General features: G+C 35.7%; 1 protein-coding gene across 1 annotated transcript in view; it reads right to left on the reverse strand.

The window, feature by feature from the left end:
- The window catches only part of PLXDC2 (plexin domain containing 2), a 259049-nt gene that overhangs the window by 12416 nt on the left and 223487 nt on the right, over positions 1 to 23146 (reverse strand). The window contains exons 10-13 of the mRNA XM_064704157.1: positions 18232 to 18292; positions 15197 to 15350; positions 13736 to 13774; positions 2184 to 2344 (exon numbers count right to left, since the gene is read on the reverse strand). Of these exons, the coding sequence (XP_064560227.1) occupies positions 2184 to 2344; positions 13736 to 13774; positions 15197 to 15350; positions 18232 to 18292 (415 nt within the window). The remainder of the gene's footprint in view (positions 1 to 2183; positions 2345 to 13735; positions 13775 to 15196; positions 15351 to 18231; positions 18293 to 23146) is intronic.

A 23146-nucleotide genomic window follows, 5' to 3' on the forward strand; every position in this document is an offset into this window, starting at 1 on the left:
CATTGCTAACATGTAAATCCTATAGATCAGATGAATGTAATAATAATACAGTCTGCTTATTATTCTTTTAATTGATCAAACGACTTTTTTATTTGAAAATTAAATTATTAAACTTATTAAAAGCAATTTGATTTCTGGAATGGATTAAACTGCTCTGTTCTATACTTATGATACCAAAAATAGTTTTAAAGTTTTGAAATTTGTGTAAGCATCCTGAGGTTGTCATCCCCTATTTCATCCCTTGCGATTTTCCCCACTACATCAGTGTTTGCACCACTCACAGAAGAAGGCCACCTCTTCACGACTAGTACTTTTTACAATTCTTGCTAATGCTGGTCCTTCACAAGTACCACATTTATCCTAGTAACCAACAGAGAATGAAGGTTATACCTTGTTTGAATAAATTTTATTTTGAACTGATTTCTTCTTTATTTTATACAGAAAGTTTATGTTTTTCTATTCATTCTGAATGACTACACTGCTTGCTGAAAGACATGTTAGCTGTGACTAATAATAGATTAATAGATTGATTAATGGCACCTAAGGATTAGATTCAGTGGAATGAGTTTAACAACACTGATTAAGGCATCTCTGTTTGCATGATGAGTATGCTATCAATGAAAGAAATAAATTAACATGCCCTATGTTTAAAACAGACAAACAAACAAAAAACGTGTATTGTAATTTGGAATTCTTCTCTTGTTGAAAAGTAGCGTTGCCATTTACTTAGCCTTTTCGATCACACCATGACAGATAAGAAGCTTGCTTTTAGTAGAGTGAAAGAATAGAAATTCAATCCATATAAATTTAATCTGTATGTGAAAAAAAGAAAGGGACAAAACCTTCCCTTTCATACAAGGACTTCAGTGGAATTTTGTTTGTCTATATCAACAGTGAACTGGCTTGAAATGCTGCGTAAACATGAGCGAAAACTATGCGTTATTATATGGATTCTGTTCCCTGATGGTTAGCACAGTTACATTACTAGAACAGGAATACTGATAAACAATTCATTCTGATTTCTGTCACTACAATTCCATCTAAGAAGAATATTTATTATAATATGATGTCAAAGATGAATCATTCTGTTCAGGTTCATGTCTCACTTCAATTCTCATTGCTGTCACTAACAATAAATGTCTACATCTTCCTGGTCCAGGCTGTTACCTAAGCAATCCCTGAGGTATGTCCCTAGTGACACTTCCAGTGGTTTTGCATCTTCACTGTTGTCCAACCAATAGTAAGTCTCTGGGCTCTTCATATGAAGGGAATACCACAAGTGGGGGGTTCTGAACAGTCATCCCTTTCTTTCATGTTCAGCAAATCTGTACTTATCACAAGGCAGAGGGATGTTGAGGAGTTAAAGAAAAGAAACCACGAGGAGGTGTAGGAATTCATGGGTTTTTGTGGACACAAAAGCCTATGGAGATTCTCCTTTCTCATATTTTTGTCTATAGCAGAAGTGAATTGACTAAATGTCAGCATCTGCAATGTAGGTATCTGCACCTAAGGTAGCTATCTGTATTTGAGGGAGAAAAATGTCAATTTATCTAATCCTAAAGGGGATGTCTCCAAAAGGTAAGATGAATCGCGGTCTAAAAGAGTCTGTTTCTACACTAATACAAAGAGCAGAAGAAATGATAGATGTTAAAAATTAGGTGAAAATATTTTCCACACTCAAGACAAAGTGTAAAAAGTTTCCTTTAAATGGTGTAAAGAACAGCTAATACAAATTTCCAGCCAAAAATGAACTAGAAGTCAGCTCTTCTGTAGAATTAAGAATGAATACTTTTTTCCTCCCTCCACAGGAAAATTATAGAAAAATTATATGTCCTGAAATAAAGTGACAGTGCACAGGAAAGGTAATGGAAAAAGGAGGAAAATGTTGTGAGGAAAATGAAGGACAGGAAAGAGAAGTGGTGTGGTATCTGACATATATCTCTTAGATATATGTCCTGTCTACAAGCAAAAGAAGTAATAGCAGTGGTAAGCTAAAGGAGCAGAGTGACAAGCATGCTAAGAACAAAACAACATCCCCTGCTAGGAGAGCTCCTTTTCTTCAAGGATTACACTCTGACCAAGAAGACACTTTTTGATTCAGTTAAGAAAGATCTATTCTGGAGTCTCCAAATACCCCAGCCAAGAGACAGGACTAGTGACACAGAGTGTTGCTCTTGTCTTACCTCTATAAAGAAGAGACTAGCTGCTGATGTTGGATGATGGTACATGTAGACAGTCACGAGGATGGCTGCAGCCACAACGAGCACCAGCACCAGGATGCCGACAATTAACCCAGTGTGGAGCGTTCCGCCTTTCTTCTCTGCCGCGCTGTCGTCTGTTGAAGCTGCACAAAGAGCACACTTCTTAGAACTGTAACTTATGCCTGATCCATTCTATTATGGCATAGATGGCAACTGAGCATTTGCTTTTTGTGTGTTACATGTACCTCATTTTCTACAGCCCAAGTTGGAAAAAGATATTAGATGTCTCTTTTCTACCACTGGGTACTCTCATAATCTTAATGAAGAGACTTTCACATGTTTTACTGATTCTAATAAAATAAATGATAATAATATCTTTTCTTTTGAACTTAAAATGGACAGTCTGAAGTTCCTAATTGTCTTTATAATACAGTTTGCTTTGATTTTCCTTTAAAATTATTTCAATTATCCCACAGAGAAAAAAGTACTAATTGAATACATTTTGAACATTTTATTTTTCTTTAAATATTCCAGTTGAGACATGCCACAAACCCTTGTGAGGTCTAGGTATTAAACACATTCTGAAAGCCTTATTCATTAGCTTGTAGATGAGTTTGGAACTGATCCTTGCGACTGAATCAGACAGCCAAAAGTGCAACAGATGGATGCAAATATCCTGCAATATTTTGATCTTGGTCTCAATAGTATGCTCCACTTTGTGGAGTAAGGAACTGATTAACAGAATCAGAAGATAAAGCAAAAGATCCCAATAGATTGGGAAGACAAACTAGCATGTAGGAAACATTAATGATTTCAATAAAAAATTGCAAGCATGATACCCACTCTGGTACAGCTGAATACTGCAGGTATCATTCTTTTTAAAAGTTCATGAGTATCTGTTCACACAGGAACTTCAGTTTTAATTGTACTGATTTTGGACATGAATTTTGAGTTTATGTTTGAACAGGATCCAAAAACCAGGTCTCTCCCTGCTTAAATCCTACAAAGGGATTTACTTTGCTTTCATAGAGCTTAGTTCATACAAATGTATAGGAGTTTTGAAATGGAAAAGTAGGTGCCAGCCTATGATTTGATTTGATTTGGTTTGATTTGATTTGATTTGATTTTCACAATACATAGTGTGAACATTTCCAGGCAATTCTTTATACTGAAGTAGAGGAAAGGAGATATTACCTAGAGTGTGGAATTTCTATTTTTCAAATTTTCAAAATTTTCTTCAAAAGGGTCATTAAAATACTTTCTACTAGTTAGAGAACTATATAAAAAAGGATGCAAGATTCATGAAGAAGACAGTAAAGAAAAGTGATCCAAAAAAAGATTCCTCTTCTTTTCAGACAGCAGAATCTTTTGCTTGGCATAGCCATCAATATTCACTTCATTTGAGAACAGATGAATGTATAGAAAAACCAGTCTTAGTTTCTGGTCATGCACTGTAACAATATTTAGTACTTGTACATATTTTTCAAATTTCCATACAAAAGGAAATTAAGCAACTGAAAGGCCATCAGAAAAGGCCTGCTTGATTGTACATCCTCTTGGTTGGACTGTTAATTCCCATGGATGAACAGTTGGTTCTGAGTCACCCTACTGAGAAGGAACTGTTCCTGCAAAGGAGCAGAGAATTCATAGCTTCTTTGTCTCATAATTATCTTTTTGACAGTTTCATACTCTTTAATGTCATATTTGTGCATCAAAAAATACTTTGTCATGTACCCATTTTCAGGCTGATTTGCACTAAATGAGCAATTTGTATTGTTACTATGTTATGGTTGAAGGCATAACATCATATTCTCCATTTAAAAAAGTTCGGGACTTCAGCAAAGGTCCAAGAACTCTATAAAGGTCATCCCTTTAATCCCTTTTGATCTGATATTTTCTCAGCTTTCAGCATCCAGCTTTGCAAACTAGAGCAGTCTCTTTGAAACAGCACAGGTGTCAACTGCCTGCCCAGATTTCTGCTAGTCAGGGGTGGAGCTCTGTGGACATCAGTGCAGAATGCCAAATGCAAAAAAGAAAAAATAAAGGAAACAGAAGAAATGCTTTCCTTAAATTACATCAAGTTTAAGTAACTTGTAATTTCCATAATAGAAATTCAGTCCATTGACCCCAGGGCTCAAATACTCATGAGAAATTGATTTCACTCTCTTTGCACAGAGACAATAAACAACTTTGTCAACACTGAAAATACTCTTTGCTGCAAAATCAACAGTCAGTTCTTTTAAAAAGCCACCAAGGGAAATAGATAAAAAAAAAGGACTTGGAAACTTTTTCAGGTGTAGAAGTCTTACTAAGATTATCATAGCATGTCTATTGTTCCAGGCAAGGCTATATCCATGGAAGGCTATTTGTTTTATGACCAGTCCTTTCCCAAAAGCAGTTTTCTCTATGGAACTTTCCCCAGACTTTCATTTTCTTATGCTCAAGAAGCAATTGTTACATATAATATACTCTATATTTTTAATGTCTTCTCAAAATCTTAAATGTATTAGACTTTTAAGCTGAAGGAGTCTGTTAATATCTCCAAGGTCAGTCTGCTTCTCATTAGGTGCTGAATGACTGGATAGAAAGAGCAAGTAGCCTTTTTTCCCTAATATAAAGGCACAGAATCAGAACAAGAAATAGCTGTAGTGATACTGTAATGTTTAAAAAAATAAAAGTGAAAACACAATAAAAATGTCCCTATTGCTTCCATTAGAAACACATAAAGACTATAAAATCTTTGATTTAAAATAACTATTATGTCTCTCGCTTGGGCTAGCTTCTTTTGGTGTAGGAAAACAAAAAAAAACTCTCAAGGAATGAACACTGAAAATCTTATTTTGGCACACAGGACTGTGATGCTGACTTTAACAGAACAAAGACACAAACTGAAACTGCTTTTGTGTTTACAAACTGCTGCTTGCTCTTTGTAAACACATTCGGGGTACATAGGCAACATGACTTTTCTTATAACTGCATATTAACTCTTGAGGTCTGTAAAATAATGAAATGCATTGTTTTTTACTATCTAATTTTAAAGTTTACAAAAAGTTTCTACTGTGATAGTTTTATACATGAGAAAATGAAATTGTGAGACATACAATTACACCTCTTATGATATGAGATACAAAAGAGTTCAATTTCCAGAGATTACGGTCTCTGTCTGTGAGAACAGATATACAAAATATTTTACAGGAAAAATGAGGAAAAATAGATGAACTTCTGGTACTTCCTGGCTAGAAAATTTCCTTTATATAGAGTGATGTGGAACAAAAGGTGAATGACAGACAGAAATGTAGAATTTCATTGCAGACTTGGAAAATAATATTTTGCTTTTCCCTCCAAAAAAGGCATTCCTTTTTGCTCTTGCATTTTGATCAGCTGGTAAAAGACCATCTGGAAAAAAACCCATTGGATTTGAACCTCCAGTTCAAACTCACTTTTATGCACATGAATCATTAAGGGATAAAACACAATACCTTATTTGACCCTCCTGACTGACACATAAAGCCAGGGATGTAGATGATTTAAACAGCAACAATCAGCCTGAATATGATAACTCAGTCCCAAAATTGGTTCTTTTCTCCCCTCTTTTTGGCAGAAGAATGCATTTTCTCCTTTTTGGTTAGCAAAAGAGCAGAAACCTTCTCTTGCTTCATGTTCTGGGGCAACTATAGATCAAGTTCACTCACCAGCCCTCCACCCTATTACATATATATTTTCTAGCCTGGAAACTGTGTCACTCCTGTTTGCATGACTGTGGGTTTGAGTTAACAGGCTCCTGCCAAGAGGGAGAACATAATGTTTAGGACAGCTGAGCACAATCTTACAGGTACTGTGAGCTCAACAGAGCCACCAGATTTTCCCCTTCTTCTGGGCCTCCATTTACATCTGGAATATGAATCTACCAGGAGACTTCTTGCTTTATGGGGCAGGTATATGGTTCTTCACACACAAGTTTTTTCCCTGTACATAACACAGATTCCTGAAAAGATGATTAATGGTGCGTGGGAGAGAATAAGGGAATGTGCAGTTGGAAGGATTCTCCAGAGACTCAAGGGAATTCCCATAAAAATTTTCTCTCTACCTCTTTTAGGAACAGCATGCTCTGGAGTTCTTAACTTATCCACAGTAATGGAGTGTGATTTTCTTGATTTGTGGGTTCAATCCCTTAGCATTTGTTAACATTTTGAGGTTAAGCCATAGCTTTACTGGTTTCAGGATGATTTATTAAGTTATAGCTCAGCTAATGCTTTAAAAATTGATTTTCAATTGCATGTAAGGAATGAAAGGTGGTCTCTGAGTGAGAATATTATGAACTATAACACACAAAATCAGAATTCAGTATCTGGCTTCACTATCTATTTTCTGTAGGAGCCAGGGCAACTCAGTAAGTCTCTCCAAGACTGTTCAACTGCTTAATGTAGTAAAGTGATGAGAGTCCATTACAATCAAATCCCTCTGTTTACAGGATGACAGTACTCTAAATATGTTAGCTAAGGGCTTTCATTCATCTGCTCTAAAATATCAGCTAATGCTACAACATTTGTCATCTGTATTAATTTTAGTATCAATTTTAGTTTGAGCTGGTTGAGACCATGTAAGCCATTACAATACTAAGGTAGCATCAAACAGTTGTCGTCATGAAGCTCAATAAGTGCCACGAAGGACCACTCCATTTTTCTGTAAAAGCAGCTGATTCAAGTTCAGATGAAAAAAAAAGTTAGCTATTTATAAGAATTCCAATTCTGTCACCCCATTGACTCAACCCTACTGAAAGCAAACACAAGACAATAAGGTAAAGCAGGCTGTTCCTCTCTAATGCTGCGTCTAATGCTTGTAGAGTTACTCACCACAGTGCCCACCACATCTTTGGGACACAGAACAACTTCAGATATTTCAACTTCAATTCAAAATGCACAACTATATGAGCTTTCCTTCACCTGACCATAATTTTTGCCATTCTTTACAGTGACCATGCACACAGATGTCAAAGATGAGTGAGCAGTGTAGAGAAGATTGGAGAAGGCTACTAACTGCAGAACTGGCTTAACTCCATGTAGAATAGGAAGTTAGAGACAGAAAATCACAGGACCTTTGTGTGCCCCAGCTGTCACATTGCCATAGCACTGTGACAGCAACAGGAGCAAATGATAAAACTAAAGAAAGCAGCCTTTTCTTAAAAGTATATCCAGTTTTTTCCATGAAGTCCTCCTTAAGATCTGCACTTGGAGCTATGTGATGTTTTCCCATTAACCCTTTGATCTGGTACAAAGTCAGCAAAATGTAAATTTGTGACCAACAAAGTCAGCTGTGTCCCTTTACAACAAAGTCATGACAACTGTAAGAGTAGAATACCATACACCATTTTATATCTGTCTTAAAAAACTAAAGAGAAACAAAATTAGTATGCTAGATTTCAATATATGTTGAAGTGTCTACACACAGCTCCTCTGTTTTTTTGACATCATGCTTCTTCAATGTGATATATAACACTTAATATGATAAAAAATGCCCTCTTTTGCTCAAGGAGAAAGTGATAGTTTCTTTCTAGGGGTTATTTGGCAACAAAACTGGGATGTAGTGGAGATGCAAAAATTCTGGAGAGGGCACAACTCTCTTTTTATAAGAAACCTTTAAGTACAATTCAAAGTAACATGAAGCAAGTGGAAAATAATAGCTTATTTATGCAACTAATAAGAATAAATATTATTGATGTAATATTCTATTTTTTTCAACCAGAATGGATGAATTCAGCACTTTTCATCTGTACTTGCTTTAAAAAACATGCTTGTAGCCTACTGGCCACTGCAAGTAATATGTAAGATATATTTCTTCCTGTGTCTGATGCATGAGGAAGTTGGAAGTTGGGAATATTTATAAAAGAGGCTGTTGCTTTTCCAAGCTTGTGTTCTTGGCTTTGGCCCAATTATACCATACTGAACCCCAGCAAGGCTGTATAGGCTTTCCTTAAATCCCAGGTTTTACTGGGAAGAAAGAACTTGAATTACACTTGCCCATCATTTCGTGTTTCATACAGTAACATCCTATGGTAGATCCCACACTTTTTGCTAAAAGCACTGCTTCCTATTCTGAGTGTTACAGCTGAATTTGCAGGAAACATAGGCCAGCATTTAGGGAAATTAGTTGGGTCTAAATTTCAACTTTGATCATACCAAAGACAAGAGAGTTCTAATTTTTATCAAAACCTGTCACTAATGTGAGCTGAGAAGAGGCTGCTGAGAAATGAGAGAGGAGAAACAGCTTGGAAAGAGTTCAGAGAGAAATAGAGAATAAAATGAGGAAATGTATCAGCATTTCTTAACCTATAATCTGAAGTGTGAAATCAAATACAGGAACAATCCCTGACTTATTTGAGTTATATTTTATTTGTTCCTTCTGGACTATCTTTCCTACATTAATAAAAGAAAAAAGGTAAAAAAAATCAGATAACCTCTGTTTACAGGGCTCTTTCTGGTTTATCTGATAATGAAGGTGATTAATTTTTCTTGAATCCATATATCTTCATATTTTTATCCTCTGAGTACATTTCTATCCATCACCACCTATTCCACTTCACTCTGGTCTGACACTTTTTTTTTCTTCTATTTGCAAGACTTCATAGAAACCATTTCAAAACTTCTCTTTGGTAAGATTTTATTTATACAAATACAGCACATGGCATAGCACAGATAAAGTAAACTTTATGACCAGTTTTCTTCACGGAAATCCTTGCTTCGGTAATTGTGTGAACCCTGCAAATTTAGGGGAACACCAGCATTTTTGAGTCAGTGGAACACACAGAAGTAAACATATAATTACATAATCCACTAACTAATCTCACAAGATTTTTGCAATAATGATATAAACCTTAAATCCTCTTTCCTTTCATGACAAAAGACTGGGAAAAAAGTTCTAACTCTTGGCCTGCAGGTTTCTGAACAGGAATGGAAAAAAACACATGAGCTAGGACAACCTGAAGATAATTGAAGGAAACCTTAGGTACCTACAAGATGCCACTCTTAGTCTGTAATTTAGATTTTACTCTGCATCTTGTAGAGTTAGGCACCCCATATAGTAACATATGCCAGCCTGGGTGCTTCTTTTAGCATGACATTTAATTACTTTCTCTTGCCATTGGCTAGGAGAAAGGTCTAAAAGAACAGCTTGTGGATTCCTGGCTAACACCAGATGAGATGAAGCATCTGGAAGGTCATTTCCTGTGGCTAGGCTAAGTTCTTGCAGTAAAAAACAAGCCATATCTTGTCAATCTTATCTTATACAAAGTCCACTTTAAAACAGTTTTAAGCTCCCACAAAAGGTTATGTTTATAATTTTTTGATTTATTGTGTTTTACTTTAAAATTGGGGAAGACTCAGCTAATTCATAGTGACTTATTAAGCTGAGTCACTTGGTTTTGGATTGTGTGGTCACAATAACTTCCTCTATGAAAAAAATATTTGTTTTGCCTGAAAAGCTGGCTTATTTCTTTGGTGAAATATATCTAATTTTCTAAATAATTTAGCAACTTAACATATTAGGAAGAAAAAAGTTATATGACTCGTATCAGGTATTAGATGGTGTTTTATGTCTTGCAGCTGGAGTTCAGGGTACAGAAGAAAAAAAAAGGACTACATTTTCTCTATAATTGAAATTAGGAAGGCGGATGACTTATGGAAGCTAGTTTTCAGACATAGGACACAAATGGACAAAATAGTCTTGAGTAAGTTTATCACTATATAAAGTATATAAAAGTACTCTTTTTCCAAAACTTTGTCTACATTTTGGTAATTTCTAACTGAGTTTCCTAATCTCTCAAAATCAAATTAAGCTCTCTGTAGCATGAACATTAAATCTGTTAGTACATTCCTGTTAGGTGTATCTAGATCATCTTTGAAAATGTCCAGACGAAAGTGAAAATAACATGATACTGACATTTCCTAGAACTACATATGCTGGGATGAGCTTGTTAACAAATAAATTAAACAGCTTTTTTTCCTTCAATAGTTTGTTTTTTTAGTTTTCCTTTTTTTCACAGCTTTCCTTTTTTTGAAACAGAATTTTCTGTATGAAATTGATTCACCTTGAGGAATGAAAAGTGTGGCATTTGCCTGATACCTGCTGTCCAAAAGATATAGGCTTTTCTTTTGAGTTTTAAAGCTGAAGGACTGTAAAGGACTCATGGCAATCTAATCATCAAAACAAAGTGTCTAAAAATGTCAAATAAAATCTCTAGATGTGCTGGTCAGTCATCTAAATCATCCACCAGAGAGTTCTCAACAAGAAAATATTGCATTACAGGATAGCCATGGCCAATTGTTCACAGTTTTTATGAAAAATTAGGCTTTTAAAATGTTCAGTCAGTTGTGTTAAATTTTAAGAAAATGAAAAAGCAACTGAATCTGAAATTAATAACAAAAAATGGTACATTTTTAGTGCTGGACCTCTCTTAGAACGTATAAAATGCTTATCATCTTAAGGACAACCAAGATATAACAAAAATTGTGATGGCATGCCACTTGTATTTTAAAACAGTCTAGGCATGCATTTGTCATGTCTGTAAAGAAAGAGAAAGGCAGAAGAAACAAAACCAAGCAAATTTGAAATGTACATTAAGATATGCCACAAAACAGTGGCTGGATTACTGTAAAGTTGCAAAAGATTTTCTCATACAATTAAAAGGTCAAAGCAGTATGAACAGAACAAAAAATTAAATTTATAACAATTTATAAATTTATAATATTTGGTTTCAAAAGTTCTAGACAGAGGTGAGATGTAGAATTTCTATGCAATCCTTTTGTTCTACCTAACCAGATATCGACTGCTATCACCCAAGGACACATCAAACTATAGGCAATCATTGATCCAATATGGCTTTGGTTTTCCATTATAAAGGGCTCCCTTTCATTAGAGTTTTAAAAGATTTAGTGTGAGAAAGTAAAGACCCTGTATTCATGACCTGGAATAATCTACTCTTTATGAAAGGCTGACAAACCACAGAGAATCAAAGAATGTGCCTGCGGCTACAGAGGTTTTATCTGAGTCTAATCTAGGGGACACTAGAAAATTCAATGTATAATTGAAGATTCATCAAAAAGAGCTTCTTAGATTCAAAGATACATTTACTGTGTGAATGAGAAATCCTGGAGTGTTGCTTTGCTTTTGTGTTGTTTGAAGTAATTTTATTTTTTTTTTAATTTCAAGAATAAAAGGAAAGCTCAAGTAAAATGAATAATCTCATCAGGTGTTGGTTTGTCCTCCTAAAATGCAGCAGCTTTCTCTGTGGAAATGAACTTTCTATATATAGCCAATGCTTCAAACCCTACACCTCACCTACCAAGTAGGCCACAGCCATCTACAATTTGCTCCAGGATTCAACACTTTTACATAGTTTTTCTTTTCAGATCTTGGGCACAAAACAAACAAGTGAGAAAACAATCCCGCTGCAATTCCCAAACTGAAAGAAATATGAATGTGTTTTCTAAACCCCACTTTTGGAATAATTTTTTATATAACAGCATAGTTTTAGCTTTGTATGAGATGCTCATGATGAAGAGCTGCCTGTTCCTGGGTCAGCCACCTGCCACAGAGCGTTGGCTCACAGGGCAGTGTGGGCACTTTTCAGCCAGGATCACACCTCCAGTACAGAGCACACGTGGAACAGGAGAGAGAATGAAGTGCTGACTATTGACCTCTAAGAGCACTGAAGCACTTTTCACAATAAAATAAGAAGCAATTTGGTTTCAAGAGAGAGAGAGAAAGTTTCAGGGACATTTCCATGGACAAAATGCTTAAAAGTACCACACTGAGTTTACAGATCACTTTATTCCAAGGGTTCACTTATGCCTCAAAGCAATGTCAAAAAACACCACTGCCAAAAACTGGAAAATTCAGTGCCCAATACAGCATGTGACCAGCCCTGCTGGGGTTGGTGACAGCAAAATAACAGAGGGGAGACTGGCAAGGAAGACGATGAGAACTGCCCCCGTGGAGTGAAGAGATCTCTAGTTTGAGTGAAGGAGAAAATAATGGCTGACTATGACTAAAAAACAAATGGCAGGGAAAGAGACCAACAAGCTAAGTGGCATCTGCACTCTATGTTTTTTCAAAACTTGAATAATTCTCTGTGAGGGTCCTGAGAAACTGCTATATCTCAGCTGTTCTGAAGTGCTGTATGCAATCTCTCTGCCCATGATGTTGGGGTCCCCATGCAAGCTCAGGTCCAAACCCAAGCTATGTTGCAGATGAACCTATATTCAATCCCATCTCTGATCTTGTGGCCTGGACCAGCACTAAAGATAGCTTCTCTCCAGTCCTGTCCATGGACTGTGCTGCCTTGGATTGGCCTTGGAGCTGTTTATTCCTTTGCTCTTGCAGAATTCCTGTGTAGACGTGGTTTATAATCTCCCCTTCTCTAGGACCACTGATGGGAGATGCTCTCTCTGGTCCTATCCTGAACTGTCTGTTGGCATCTGTGCCCCTTTGCTCCCTTCTTTGCCAGCCTGGTTTCCTGCCTTGTCCGTGGGTCTGCCTCATTGCTGCAGACTCAGCTGATGGTCACTAGACCAGGGTTGACCCCTGTAGCTTCCCTGAGCTGCTGGGATTGCCCTGTGCCTTGCCTGTGTCTGCTGCCACACTTGGATGCCTGTTCCCTTGACCCATGAGAGAAACTTCATGTTCCCTGCTTGGAAAGGCAATCAGAGCCAATAATATTCCCCTTAATATCAGTGGAAATGTGATTTATTTAAATTTGCTCAGCAAATCTTCCTCTGCTTTGATAGACCATTCTGAAGCCTTCAGAAATTAACCCAAATCTTCCTTTTCACTTCAGCTAGCCCTCCTTTGGCAATGAGCACAGGTGCGGGTGACGTCTGACAACTCAGTCCTATTCTATTAGGGAAATGCTCATCCACTTCAAAGGCAGAAGGAAAAATCTCAGGTCTCAGTCCTTGAACTCACAAAGAAGATTACAAAAGTAGTCCCCTGCAGAGCCTAATTTAACAGGGGCCTTTATGGCAAAGGTGATCTTATTAACTTGCACAGGGAATGTGCTTGGAGAATGTGCAGGATCTCTGCTAGTACAGACATAGATATAAAATGGGTATGCTTATTAACAAAATGTCATGTCATGATTCACTACTGTGAATGACTTTATAGCACAATATTATTATTTAGAACTAGCACCATATACTCTTAAGACAGTTAAATAAAACTGCATTATTATAGTTAATAACTGTATTAATACTGCATTACTAGTCAATAATTATATTAATACAATTAAAGTTTGTTTAATATGTCCATAATTGAACAAGCTCTTTAATTACAGAATGCTAAAGAGAATTGTAAATATTTAGTTTCCTAAGCAGTTCCTAAGTTTATTTGCCCTACTTATCTTCCACACAGATGTGGGATGCTGGAGTCCCTTGAGAGTCTAGTAAAAATTATTTCTACAATCGGATTTTGATTAATAAAGTTCAGTGAAGTATAATTTGACAAAATACTGACACTATTTATAGACAAAAAAAAAATCTTACCTCCATTATCTTTTAGGTGCAGTGCTATCTTGGTGTCGTCTATAAAGGAAATTCAAAGTTAGTTGAAGGAAAAAGCATTTTTTTAGGTCATGATTCACTTTAGCAATAGGTTTCTAATGATAAATACATTCCACAACAAGAAAATTATTTAGTCCTCAACTTGATGAGAGCTAGATTGTGGTTTTCCTTACACTGAACACGACACTTTCTTACCATTAAAAAAACCCCCTACCTACAAGAGTGTTAAAGCATTCAGGAGCATTCAAAACACTAGCAAATAAGGGTATGAGAGCTTGTGTCATAATGTTTTTCAAGAATTCGTATATATTACATATTCACACATAGCTTGAGCATTCTATCATATGAAGGACTATATGAACCAACATATGTCAACAAAGTAAGACAATGACTTCATTTCTTTTTGAAGAATCTTGGAAAAGTCTACTAATACCAAACCCTATTTACTTCCTTTTATTAAACCCTATTTGCTTATTCCTCTTTTTCTTGTGAATTTTAATGAACAGAATTCCAGAAAATATTCCTTTTAATGCAGCCCAAATGCTGCACTGACAGTTTCTAAACTATTGCGTAAAATGAACCGGTCTTTCTTATCAGTAGATTCCCACCTTGAAATGCCTTCAGCTCAGATTTTCCTGTCACAGGCTACTTGGAAAATCTCTACTTTGTTCTTTTTCTTGTGTTAACATACAATTTCAACAAACACACACATACACACACACACACACACACACATTTTATAGATGATCTTTGATTAATCTGAATTAGCTTTCTTGCCCAGATGAATTTCCTCCAAAGGCAGGAGAGCAGAATGTCCCAAGTTCAAAAAGGTAAGATTTAAGCAGCCATTGGGACGAGGATTATAACTGACCCACCATTGCTTACCCAGTTAATTCAGTTCAGAAGCCTAGAGAAATTACTTCACAACAGTAAGCACTACATGAAAAGAACAATGCCAATTGACTGAAAAAAGGTAAACAGGCATATTTCAAAGAGGTTTTTATTTTGGATTATCTATAATTTTCACTTGGCTAAACAGAATCCATAAAAGAATTACAAATACATTAAGTCTGTGACGGGAATTTCTTCTAGATTTAGCAGGGACCTTTACTAATACTATATCAGCAGGTTTTGGACTACTGCCTGAATGTAAAGGAGCGGGAAAAAAGTCATTGTAACCTAAGTTTTCATTGTAACCTGAAGTCTTCCTAACTTGTCCTTACTTCTCCATCAGCATTCTCTCCTTGAGCCTTCATTCCCTTCTCACCTTACTGGTGCAAGAGTGAGCAATTTAAAAGCAAGAGCCTTGAAGGCAATTCCCAACTCCTTCTGCTGTCCCAGAGGGAAAAGGCTGTCATCAACACATATTTAAAGGAAATAAATTTCTTTCTGAGTTGTAAATTGCTTTTTTTCAAGTGTAAAAATGCCGTGTATACGTGTCACCTTCTGTGGGCAGGCTGGTTGGAAGGTGGGAAGTGGTGGATCCTCTGGTGGTTGTTAAAACTCTGAACCTTGTGGTGGTTGGCAGAAGGGTGGTGGTGGAGTACAGAGGTGTTTCAGTTGTGTCTATATTCCTCTCACAAATCTTATCCTTTGACTGTTGGGAAACAACAGAAACAAGGAAGAGCAAATTAATTCTCAGTGGAAACCGTCAAGAATGAAGAATTTAATCATGGACAAGTTGCTGTGATAAAAAGAGTGAAAACAGACACTAGATAAAGAAAATTCAAGAGCTTTGTCTTTTAATTTTTTTTTTCCTTTTCCACTTTCAAGTATCTATGAAGACTTCAGCAACATATATTTTTTCATTTATCTGCAAAATTTACAGCTCTTCATTGTTAATTACAAAGTCAGCCCAGATTGTCACACTTATTTCCCTCAATCAAGGTTTAACATCTAAGTTTATAATTCAGACTTTTACTAATCTGTAAAAGAGTAAAACTGCCATCAATCCAGGTGACATAAAACATGTTAAAAAAGATATGTGGGAATTAAATAGTAGCTCTTCGAAGTGCCCAATGTGTAGTTTACTGGAGCAATTAATTAGGCTTTACATGGAATTATCACAGATGCCTGAAATGTGTGCATGTATTCAGCCTATAGAATATTTATTCACTACAATAAATCAATCCATTCACTATATGCCTATTAATTCAAATAATATTAAAGTGTAATGTATTTTTGTATAAATAAAAACATAATATATAAATAGAAAAACCTATTATTGTAAAATATAAACATCAAAAATAATAAAATTTTTATACTAGATTTGCAAACTATAAATAAAATTCACTATCAAATGATAAATATTTATTTGCATGGGCAAATATTTTGATACAGAGTCCGCTTGCTTTTTTTTTCTCCCAAGTTCTGGACATTTTTAAAAGTCTGAAGATGCAATGAATAATTTCTTTTATGGTTCACACAGTTTTACAGGAAAATACATCCAATTATCTTTCAGCATTTTACTCCTGCTGTCCCCATTCATTTTAATGAGAAGTGGAGTCATGCAAACCTTTATTTCATTTTATTGAGATCTGGCTGTCAAAACCCAGTGGACACTGTTTTTCTTTTAATATTCACAGACATTTTATAATTAGTTTTTTTTACTTTAAACTATATATTACATTACAGAATTGTATCAGTACATGCAGGATAGTTATTCTTTACATTTCTTCGTATTTTTCTTTAAAAATACTGTTAATTTCACTGATGTAATTATGTCAAAATTTAGCTCAAAATTAATATTAAAAATAAAGAAACCTTACGATGAGAATCATCATTATTTATCCTTTTGAGTGAAGCATCTAAAATTAACCATTGTGTGCTAAATTTTGATCCTTCCTGGAACTCTAGCAGTCAGGCTCAGGCATAATTCTGGAGTATGCCAAGCAAGCTGTTGCTTCTACTCCACAGAGCCTAAAAGCTGGACAGTCAATTGCAACCAAGTAGCCCAAAACTGTGCAAATTAAACTATTAATTTCTCAGATACACTTAGTATATTGATAATTTCCTCTCAGATCATGTACTAAATCTTGGAGCACATGCTGGACTGGAACAATAAAGGAGAAGCAGAAGGGAATGTTAATGCCCTGCAGAGAGAAGTTTTTTGATATCTTAGTTTGCAAGCACAATTGAATCCTAGCTAATTATAATCAGGATTAAAGCAATACAGGGGTTGTGCCCTATAATAACACATGCTCCCAGTAACTTTTATCCTGTGTTCTTGAAAATGTTGCCCTCCACAGATAATAAACATCTCAAAAATGTTGCTTTCAAATCAGCTGGTGACAAACTGCAAAGCTGAAGCTTCAAGGCCATGTAATAAGGCAGATTGCAGTTATTTTGCAATTACAGTTCTAAAAAGAAAAAATTTCTTCCACTAATATGGATTTATAGCATTACTTCTCTTTGCTTCTACTGAAAATAAAACAGAATGTGCTTTTCTTACTAGACACCTGGGGCTATGTTTTGCCCTGGGCTTCACCTGATATTTCAGAAGGCCTATGTTGTTGAAACTCATTCAGCATCAGGATATTTAGCCTGTTCAGCAAAATGGAAAAAGAACTGCTTTTTTAATGGCAACCTTCTTTTTTAATGAAGGTTAAAAGTGCCATAAATTAATTTGTTCCTATTACCACAGTCCCAACATAGAAAAAAATAAAAAAGGAAAATTAAAAAACCCCCCAAACCTCAAACCAAAAACATTTGTAAAGGGGCTTTTAAACTGTAAAGTCATCATCATCATTATCATCATCAATAATCATCACCATCATTATCAACAATCATCATGATATTTATAAATGTTTATTGGAAAGCAACTTCTTTGGTCTAGGAGTACCCCAGCTATCTTTCAGAGGAGGGTTATAGTCCCTGTTTGACAGCCCAGCACTGTCTGATATCTTTTCCATCCTCTCACTGCATCTCCATGAGAAGAAATCAAAATGCCATGTAGGCTGGTTGTATGAGGACTTTAAAATTTTTATTTCAATTACTACTTTTATTTTATGTCTTTGAATTCATCTGTGTAATTTCTTCTTTATTAAATTATTTGGCCAGATTTCAAAACCAAAATGAAATGTCTGTTTTTCACTTGAGGCTACTCTTGCAAAGGGTTTTCTGAAATAAGGAAAATCTCTATATCTTCCCTATTTCTGGCAAAAGTCAGAGATCTAAAAGAAAATTGGCACAGGGACATTGTTTTGGAGGAGGCTTTCTGGGTTTTTTTGGGTATTGTTTAATTAAAGTATTTTCCCAAAGATAAAATTTTAATTTTTGTCCATTATATTCCCTCAAATGGGGAGTGAAACTGCTCAGATTGTTCTTCTTTGTTATGCCTTATGGGATTTCCCCTGAAAGATAAATATAGTATTTCTTTGGCCTTGAAACCATGCTTTATGATCTGAATAATTTAAACAAAAACACCACAACTACATGAATTGTCTCTGATGGGCTGAGGATGTAAACTACTCACATACCTCTTCTGGGCAGCCACTGTCTACCCAATCTTGCCGGTGACGATCAAATCCACTGGAGCATCTTTAAATGATGAAATAGATAGAAGTTGTCCAGATGGAAATAGGAGGAAAACAAAAAGAATAAAGGAAGGGAGAGGAACAGAATAGAGTGACAGAAAGAATAAGTAAATGATGTGATTTAAAATCCATATGTTTTATATGGTATCATTTTTATTCAAGATGCTTTTGCTTACAATATGAGAAACTCCATTAATCCACTTTAGTGAAAGGTGTTTCAATGAGTGAGACTTTTAGTTTTTAAAATCTATTTATCATTTTTAGATAGGAATATCTACCTTCCACTGGATAATTATTCTTAAGATGTCACTGATGCATAGGATTTTTAAGTTTGATGTTTAATTTACATATTGATGTAAATTAGTTTAGTTATTATTGTGCAGAATTCTTAGTCAGGAAAATTTAATCCCACAAAGGATGTAGTGAACCAGTCACTGGGTTTATCAGGCAAAGTGCTCACAGACATCAAGATACACATACAGCTATTTGATCAATGTTCACAGCTCCTCTGAACAGTCACTGTGACAAATAGATAACACTGTACAGCTGCTTCTCCCTCCCCTCTAGATTGAGAAAACTTAAATTGCATGCATATTTCTTATCAAATTAGGTGAGTTTAATAACCTGTTTGCAATATCCCTTGTCTTTTGCTGTATGTAACAAACAAATTTTTAAAAACTTGTAACACTTTAATGTAATGATTCCCCTGGAAATCTCCATCTCTCAAGAGTATTATCAGTGACTGTAGAGTAAGTTTGTGTTTCCTAGACAACAGGTAGCATCACAAACAGAAAGCATTTTTAAAATGGCAAGCAATTAACTAAAACATAGTGTCCAGCTTTGAAGGAGATTCTTGCCAGCTAGGATGTTTTTTATTTTGGAGAGTTTGTTTTTGGTTTCTGCATTCATTTCCTGCAGTTTTTTGTTATGAGACAGGCAGATGTCATTTGGCAGTCATGGTCATAACTTACCTGAATGTATAAAAACCAGCTTTTTGCTGTCTTTTAATAAGACTAGGCAAACAAATAAGGCCATGGTTATGGTTAGCTGTATTTCAGGGTCCTTTTTTTTGTTTACAAAGAATTGAAAGATGACAAGACATGTCAAGTACTACCTACTTCAAGCAAGGGAGCAGGAGGAGAGGATGTTACAAGAAGATGTAAACAACGTTAACAACACACTTGGGTAAGAAAAATCTCCATATAATTATTCTGAGCAGAATCTACAATGTCTTTGAGAAAAGATTTTGAGAAAAATGTTCACTTTCTTGTTACACCTGCATTGCATACCACATTCCATCGATTGCAATATTACTAAAAGAAATACCCCAACACTAACTGGTGCCAATTTTCACACACTCTATAGCAACTGGCTTCTCCAAAAACCCATTGCTGTTAAGAGAGAAATGTTCAAACCAGAAATGTATTTCAGAGAAATAAGTTTATTATATCTACTTCCCAATGCATGAGGACTCTAACATAGGAAGGACATTGGCGTGCTGGAGCAGTCCAGAGAGCCACAAAGTTGGTCACAGGGCTGGAGCACCTCTCTTATAAAGACAGGCTGAGGGAATTGGGGCTGCTCAGCCTGAAGAGGAAAGGCTTCAGGAAAACCCTCTACAGGCTTTCCACACTTAAAGGGAGCTTATAAGAAAGATGGAGGGAGACCTTTTATCAAAGTAGTGACAGAACATGAGTAATAGTTTTAAATGAAAGAGAATAGATTAATATTGGATATAAGGAAGAAGATTTTCACAGTGATGCTGGTGAGTCACTAGAATAGACTGTCAAGAGAAACTGTGAATGTCCCATCATTGGAAGTGTTCAAGGTCTGCTTGGATGGGGCTTTGTGCATCCTTGCATCTACTGCAAGATGTTCCTGCCCATGCCAGTGGGGCTGCTCAGAATAATCTTTAAAGGTCCCTTCAAACCCAAACAATTCTATGAATAAAGACCACTTGAAAAGTGTTTTCTTGCTGATCTGTGAGTGAATCAGTGCTATGTTGGGAGCTCAGTGCTGCTTCTCCATCTCTGTGGGGTTCTGTCTCTGTGAATGTTTGAATGAACCAGAAGAACTTTACTAAGCAGAAGGAAATGATAACATGGTATTCCAGGTATGAATAGAACTTTTTTTTTCAGTCTCCCCTACATTTCTTTAAAATCTGAAGATCTTCATCAGCAACTTCTCTGCCTATAAACAGGACTAGACTGATTTTTCACATGTACTGAAAACATAAATCCATCACATTTTATTCATACTGCTCTGGCTCAAATGGTTTTGAGGATATTCAGTACCTGAGAAAACCAAATCAAATATTTAGACATGAAATCAAGCCACTCCATCAATTCCTCCACTTGAGGCAGTTACTGCTGTTGCATATCTATGCTAATTCAACCCAGTGTACTTAGAGCTAGTAGGGATTAAACAAACCTAGATTTTATCTTGTATCTAAATGGTGTGAAATTTAAGACTCCAAAGATTAAATGAATAAAAATGTATCCCAGGTGCACTCATTTACAGTTCTTAAGTCTTTTGTTACAAACTAATGAATTACAGGGGTGAGTAACATTTTTGGGGTTAATGTTTTTTCACCAGAAATTAACCAACCACCAAAAATTGCATGTAACACTCAAGGACTTGGAATGGCTCTTTCAAACATGTGAGGTAGTCTTGAGAAGACTCTGCCTTGAAAAAAATACATTAAACCCTGGGCACTGCTTATTTAACGTTTTCCACTGATGCATAGTGAGTCCAAACAATATTATCAGAAAGCAGCTTTATCAGGAATGAGATAGTCTCCTGGCAAGCCTGTTTGTGAACTTCCTTTGAGGCATAAATCACTGCATGTCAGCAGTAGAAGCTACTGTTGTTGCTGCCTCGTTGAGTTAGAGCTCTGGAAACTGTCATTTCAGTGCAGCACCCGCGTTACTGACTGCATTTTTAAGACCTTAATTTAGTGGCATGGTGATAATTCCCTGTTGCCATTAAAACACTGGAGCAGATTTGATTTGCTGCGCTGTTTATGCCATCTGTCAACACGGCTATTTCATAGCAACTTCATTTTCAAGTGATGCCCAAATTCAGCTCCTAGGAAAGCAATAATAAAGATGTTCTAGGAAATGAAAATAGGGACATTTATGAAATGCAAGGAATTTCAGGGTTTGTGTGGAACTCTGGAGTACTGGTTCATGGAGGAAATGGAAAATGAATGTCTCTACACATATAGCTACTAATGCAACTCGACTAATGGCACAACTAATGCAGCTCAGTCTGAGTAAGAAGAAAGCTGTCAGAATCCATTCAGGGAACTGTATGTAGCCAGAAAGGAGCTGAAGATGCCATCCTATTTACCAAAGGTCCTTTACCTTTATTTGGCAGAGAAGACTTGAAGTTTCCACTCAGTGCAGGACATGAAATGCTCTGCTACTTTTCTTAAAAAGAGTTCAATGAGGATTAAAGATGATGATGTTGATGATGATGATAATAACACTAATAATAAATAAGATAACCTGAATGCAGAAAATTAATCAAGGTTTAATGTGTTAAATATAGAAACTTAATGGAAAATTATTAGGAAGAAAAGGGGCAAAGTCTGGATGGAAAACCTTTTCATTAGGTTGAGCTGGAGTATGACAATCAAAAGCATTGAAATGCATAGCTCATATAATTTAAACCAATAATTTCCTAGTATTTTTTTGCTCTGTAAGAGTATGTAAAGAGCAGATTTTTGGAAATGAAAGGCATTCCAGAAATCTGAAATGATTTTGTAAATACCATGTAATGATTTAGTTCATTTAAAAGGTTTATTAACTCAGCTAAATAAAAGGTTAATCTGGAAAATTAGATAGAAAATTGAAGAGGCAGAACTCTTTCCTGAATTCAACTATTAAGGAAGGACCATCACATTATGAAAGGATTAAGACAGTCGCTAGGATGTTTGAATTATTAAAAGAAGAATTAGAACATTTTAAAGTGAAATTTCTTTCCAAGGTGAGATAGAAAGTAAAAAATAAATATAAATATAATAATAAAAAAATACTGGAACTTTGTGTTTGTCCAACTGAAAAATAACTCTAATCATAGAGTGATTTTTGGAGGAAAAAATGTTTATCTTTGTGCTTGGTCTGGTTTTGCCTCCCTTTACCACAGAGCAGGCTCCAATTTGGTTCCTTCACCCTTCAAATATCACTTTCTTGCCACACTGTGCTGTTTGGGGAAAGACTGAATTTTCCTTCCTTTGTTATTTTCCACTTTGAAATGCAGAACTTAATCACATCTCAAAATGCTTATGGAGTTCATGTGAAGTGTCACTGTAAGTGACTATGGTATGCATTTTTGAGGTATTTGAGTAGCATTGGTGCTTATCACTTAGCTCAGTACTCCTAATCATATATCTGAATTCTAGCATAAATATGTTCCCTGTACTTATATTTTACTTAAATATTGCTTAATTAAACTGCACTTCAGAGTAGGAGGACAATTTGATTAGTTGGAAGAGGACTTGCTCCCATCTTGCTCTTGTAAAATAAAAATATCTGACTAGCTGAATACAAGAATTTGAAACTAAAATCAGCCTGTACTACTCTAATGTTTAGGAAAAATTTGGATGTTACAAAGGTCTAACTAATAGTTGATGCAACACTGAATTCCACCATTGTTTAAACATCATTCTCTGCTCAAAATTTAAAACATTCAGTTAACGATAAGGATGATCAGAGTGGAACAAAGTTCAGCAGTCAGTCTTCAGCCTGACAATGGTTCCACAACTTTATGGGATGGAAAGCTTGGAAAAATATAGCTACCTGTTGTGTAAAATACTCCTGAAATATCAAATAAACATAGGAGGAAAAGATGTAAA

This window comes from Zonotrichia leucophrys, chromosome 2, assembly GCF_028769735.1.
Source record: "Zonotrichia leucophrys gambelii isolate GWCS_2022_RI chromosome 2, RI_Zleu_2.0, whole genome shotgun sequence".
Lineage (NCBI taxonomy): Eukaryota > Metazoa > Chordata > Aves > Passeriformes > Passerellidae > Zonotrichia > Zonotrichia leucophrys.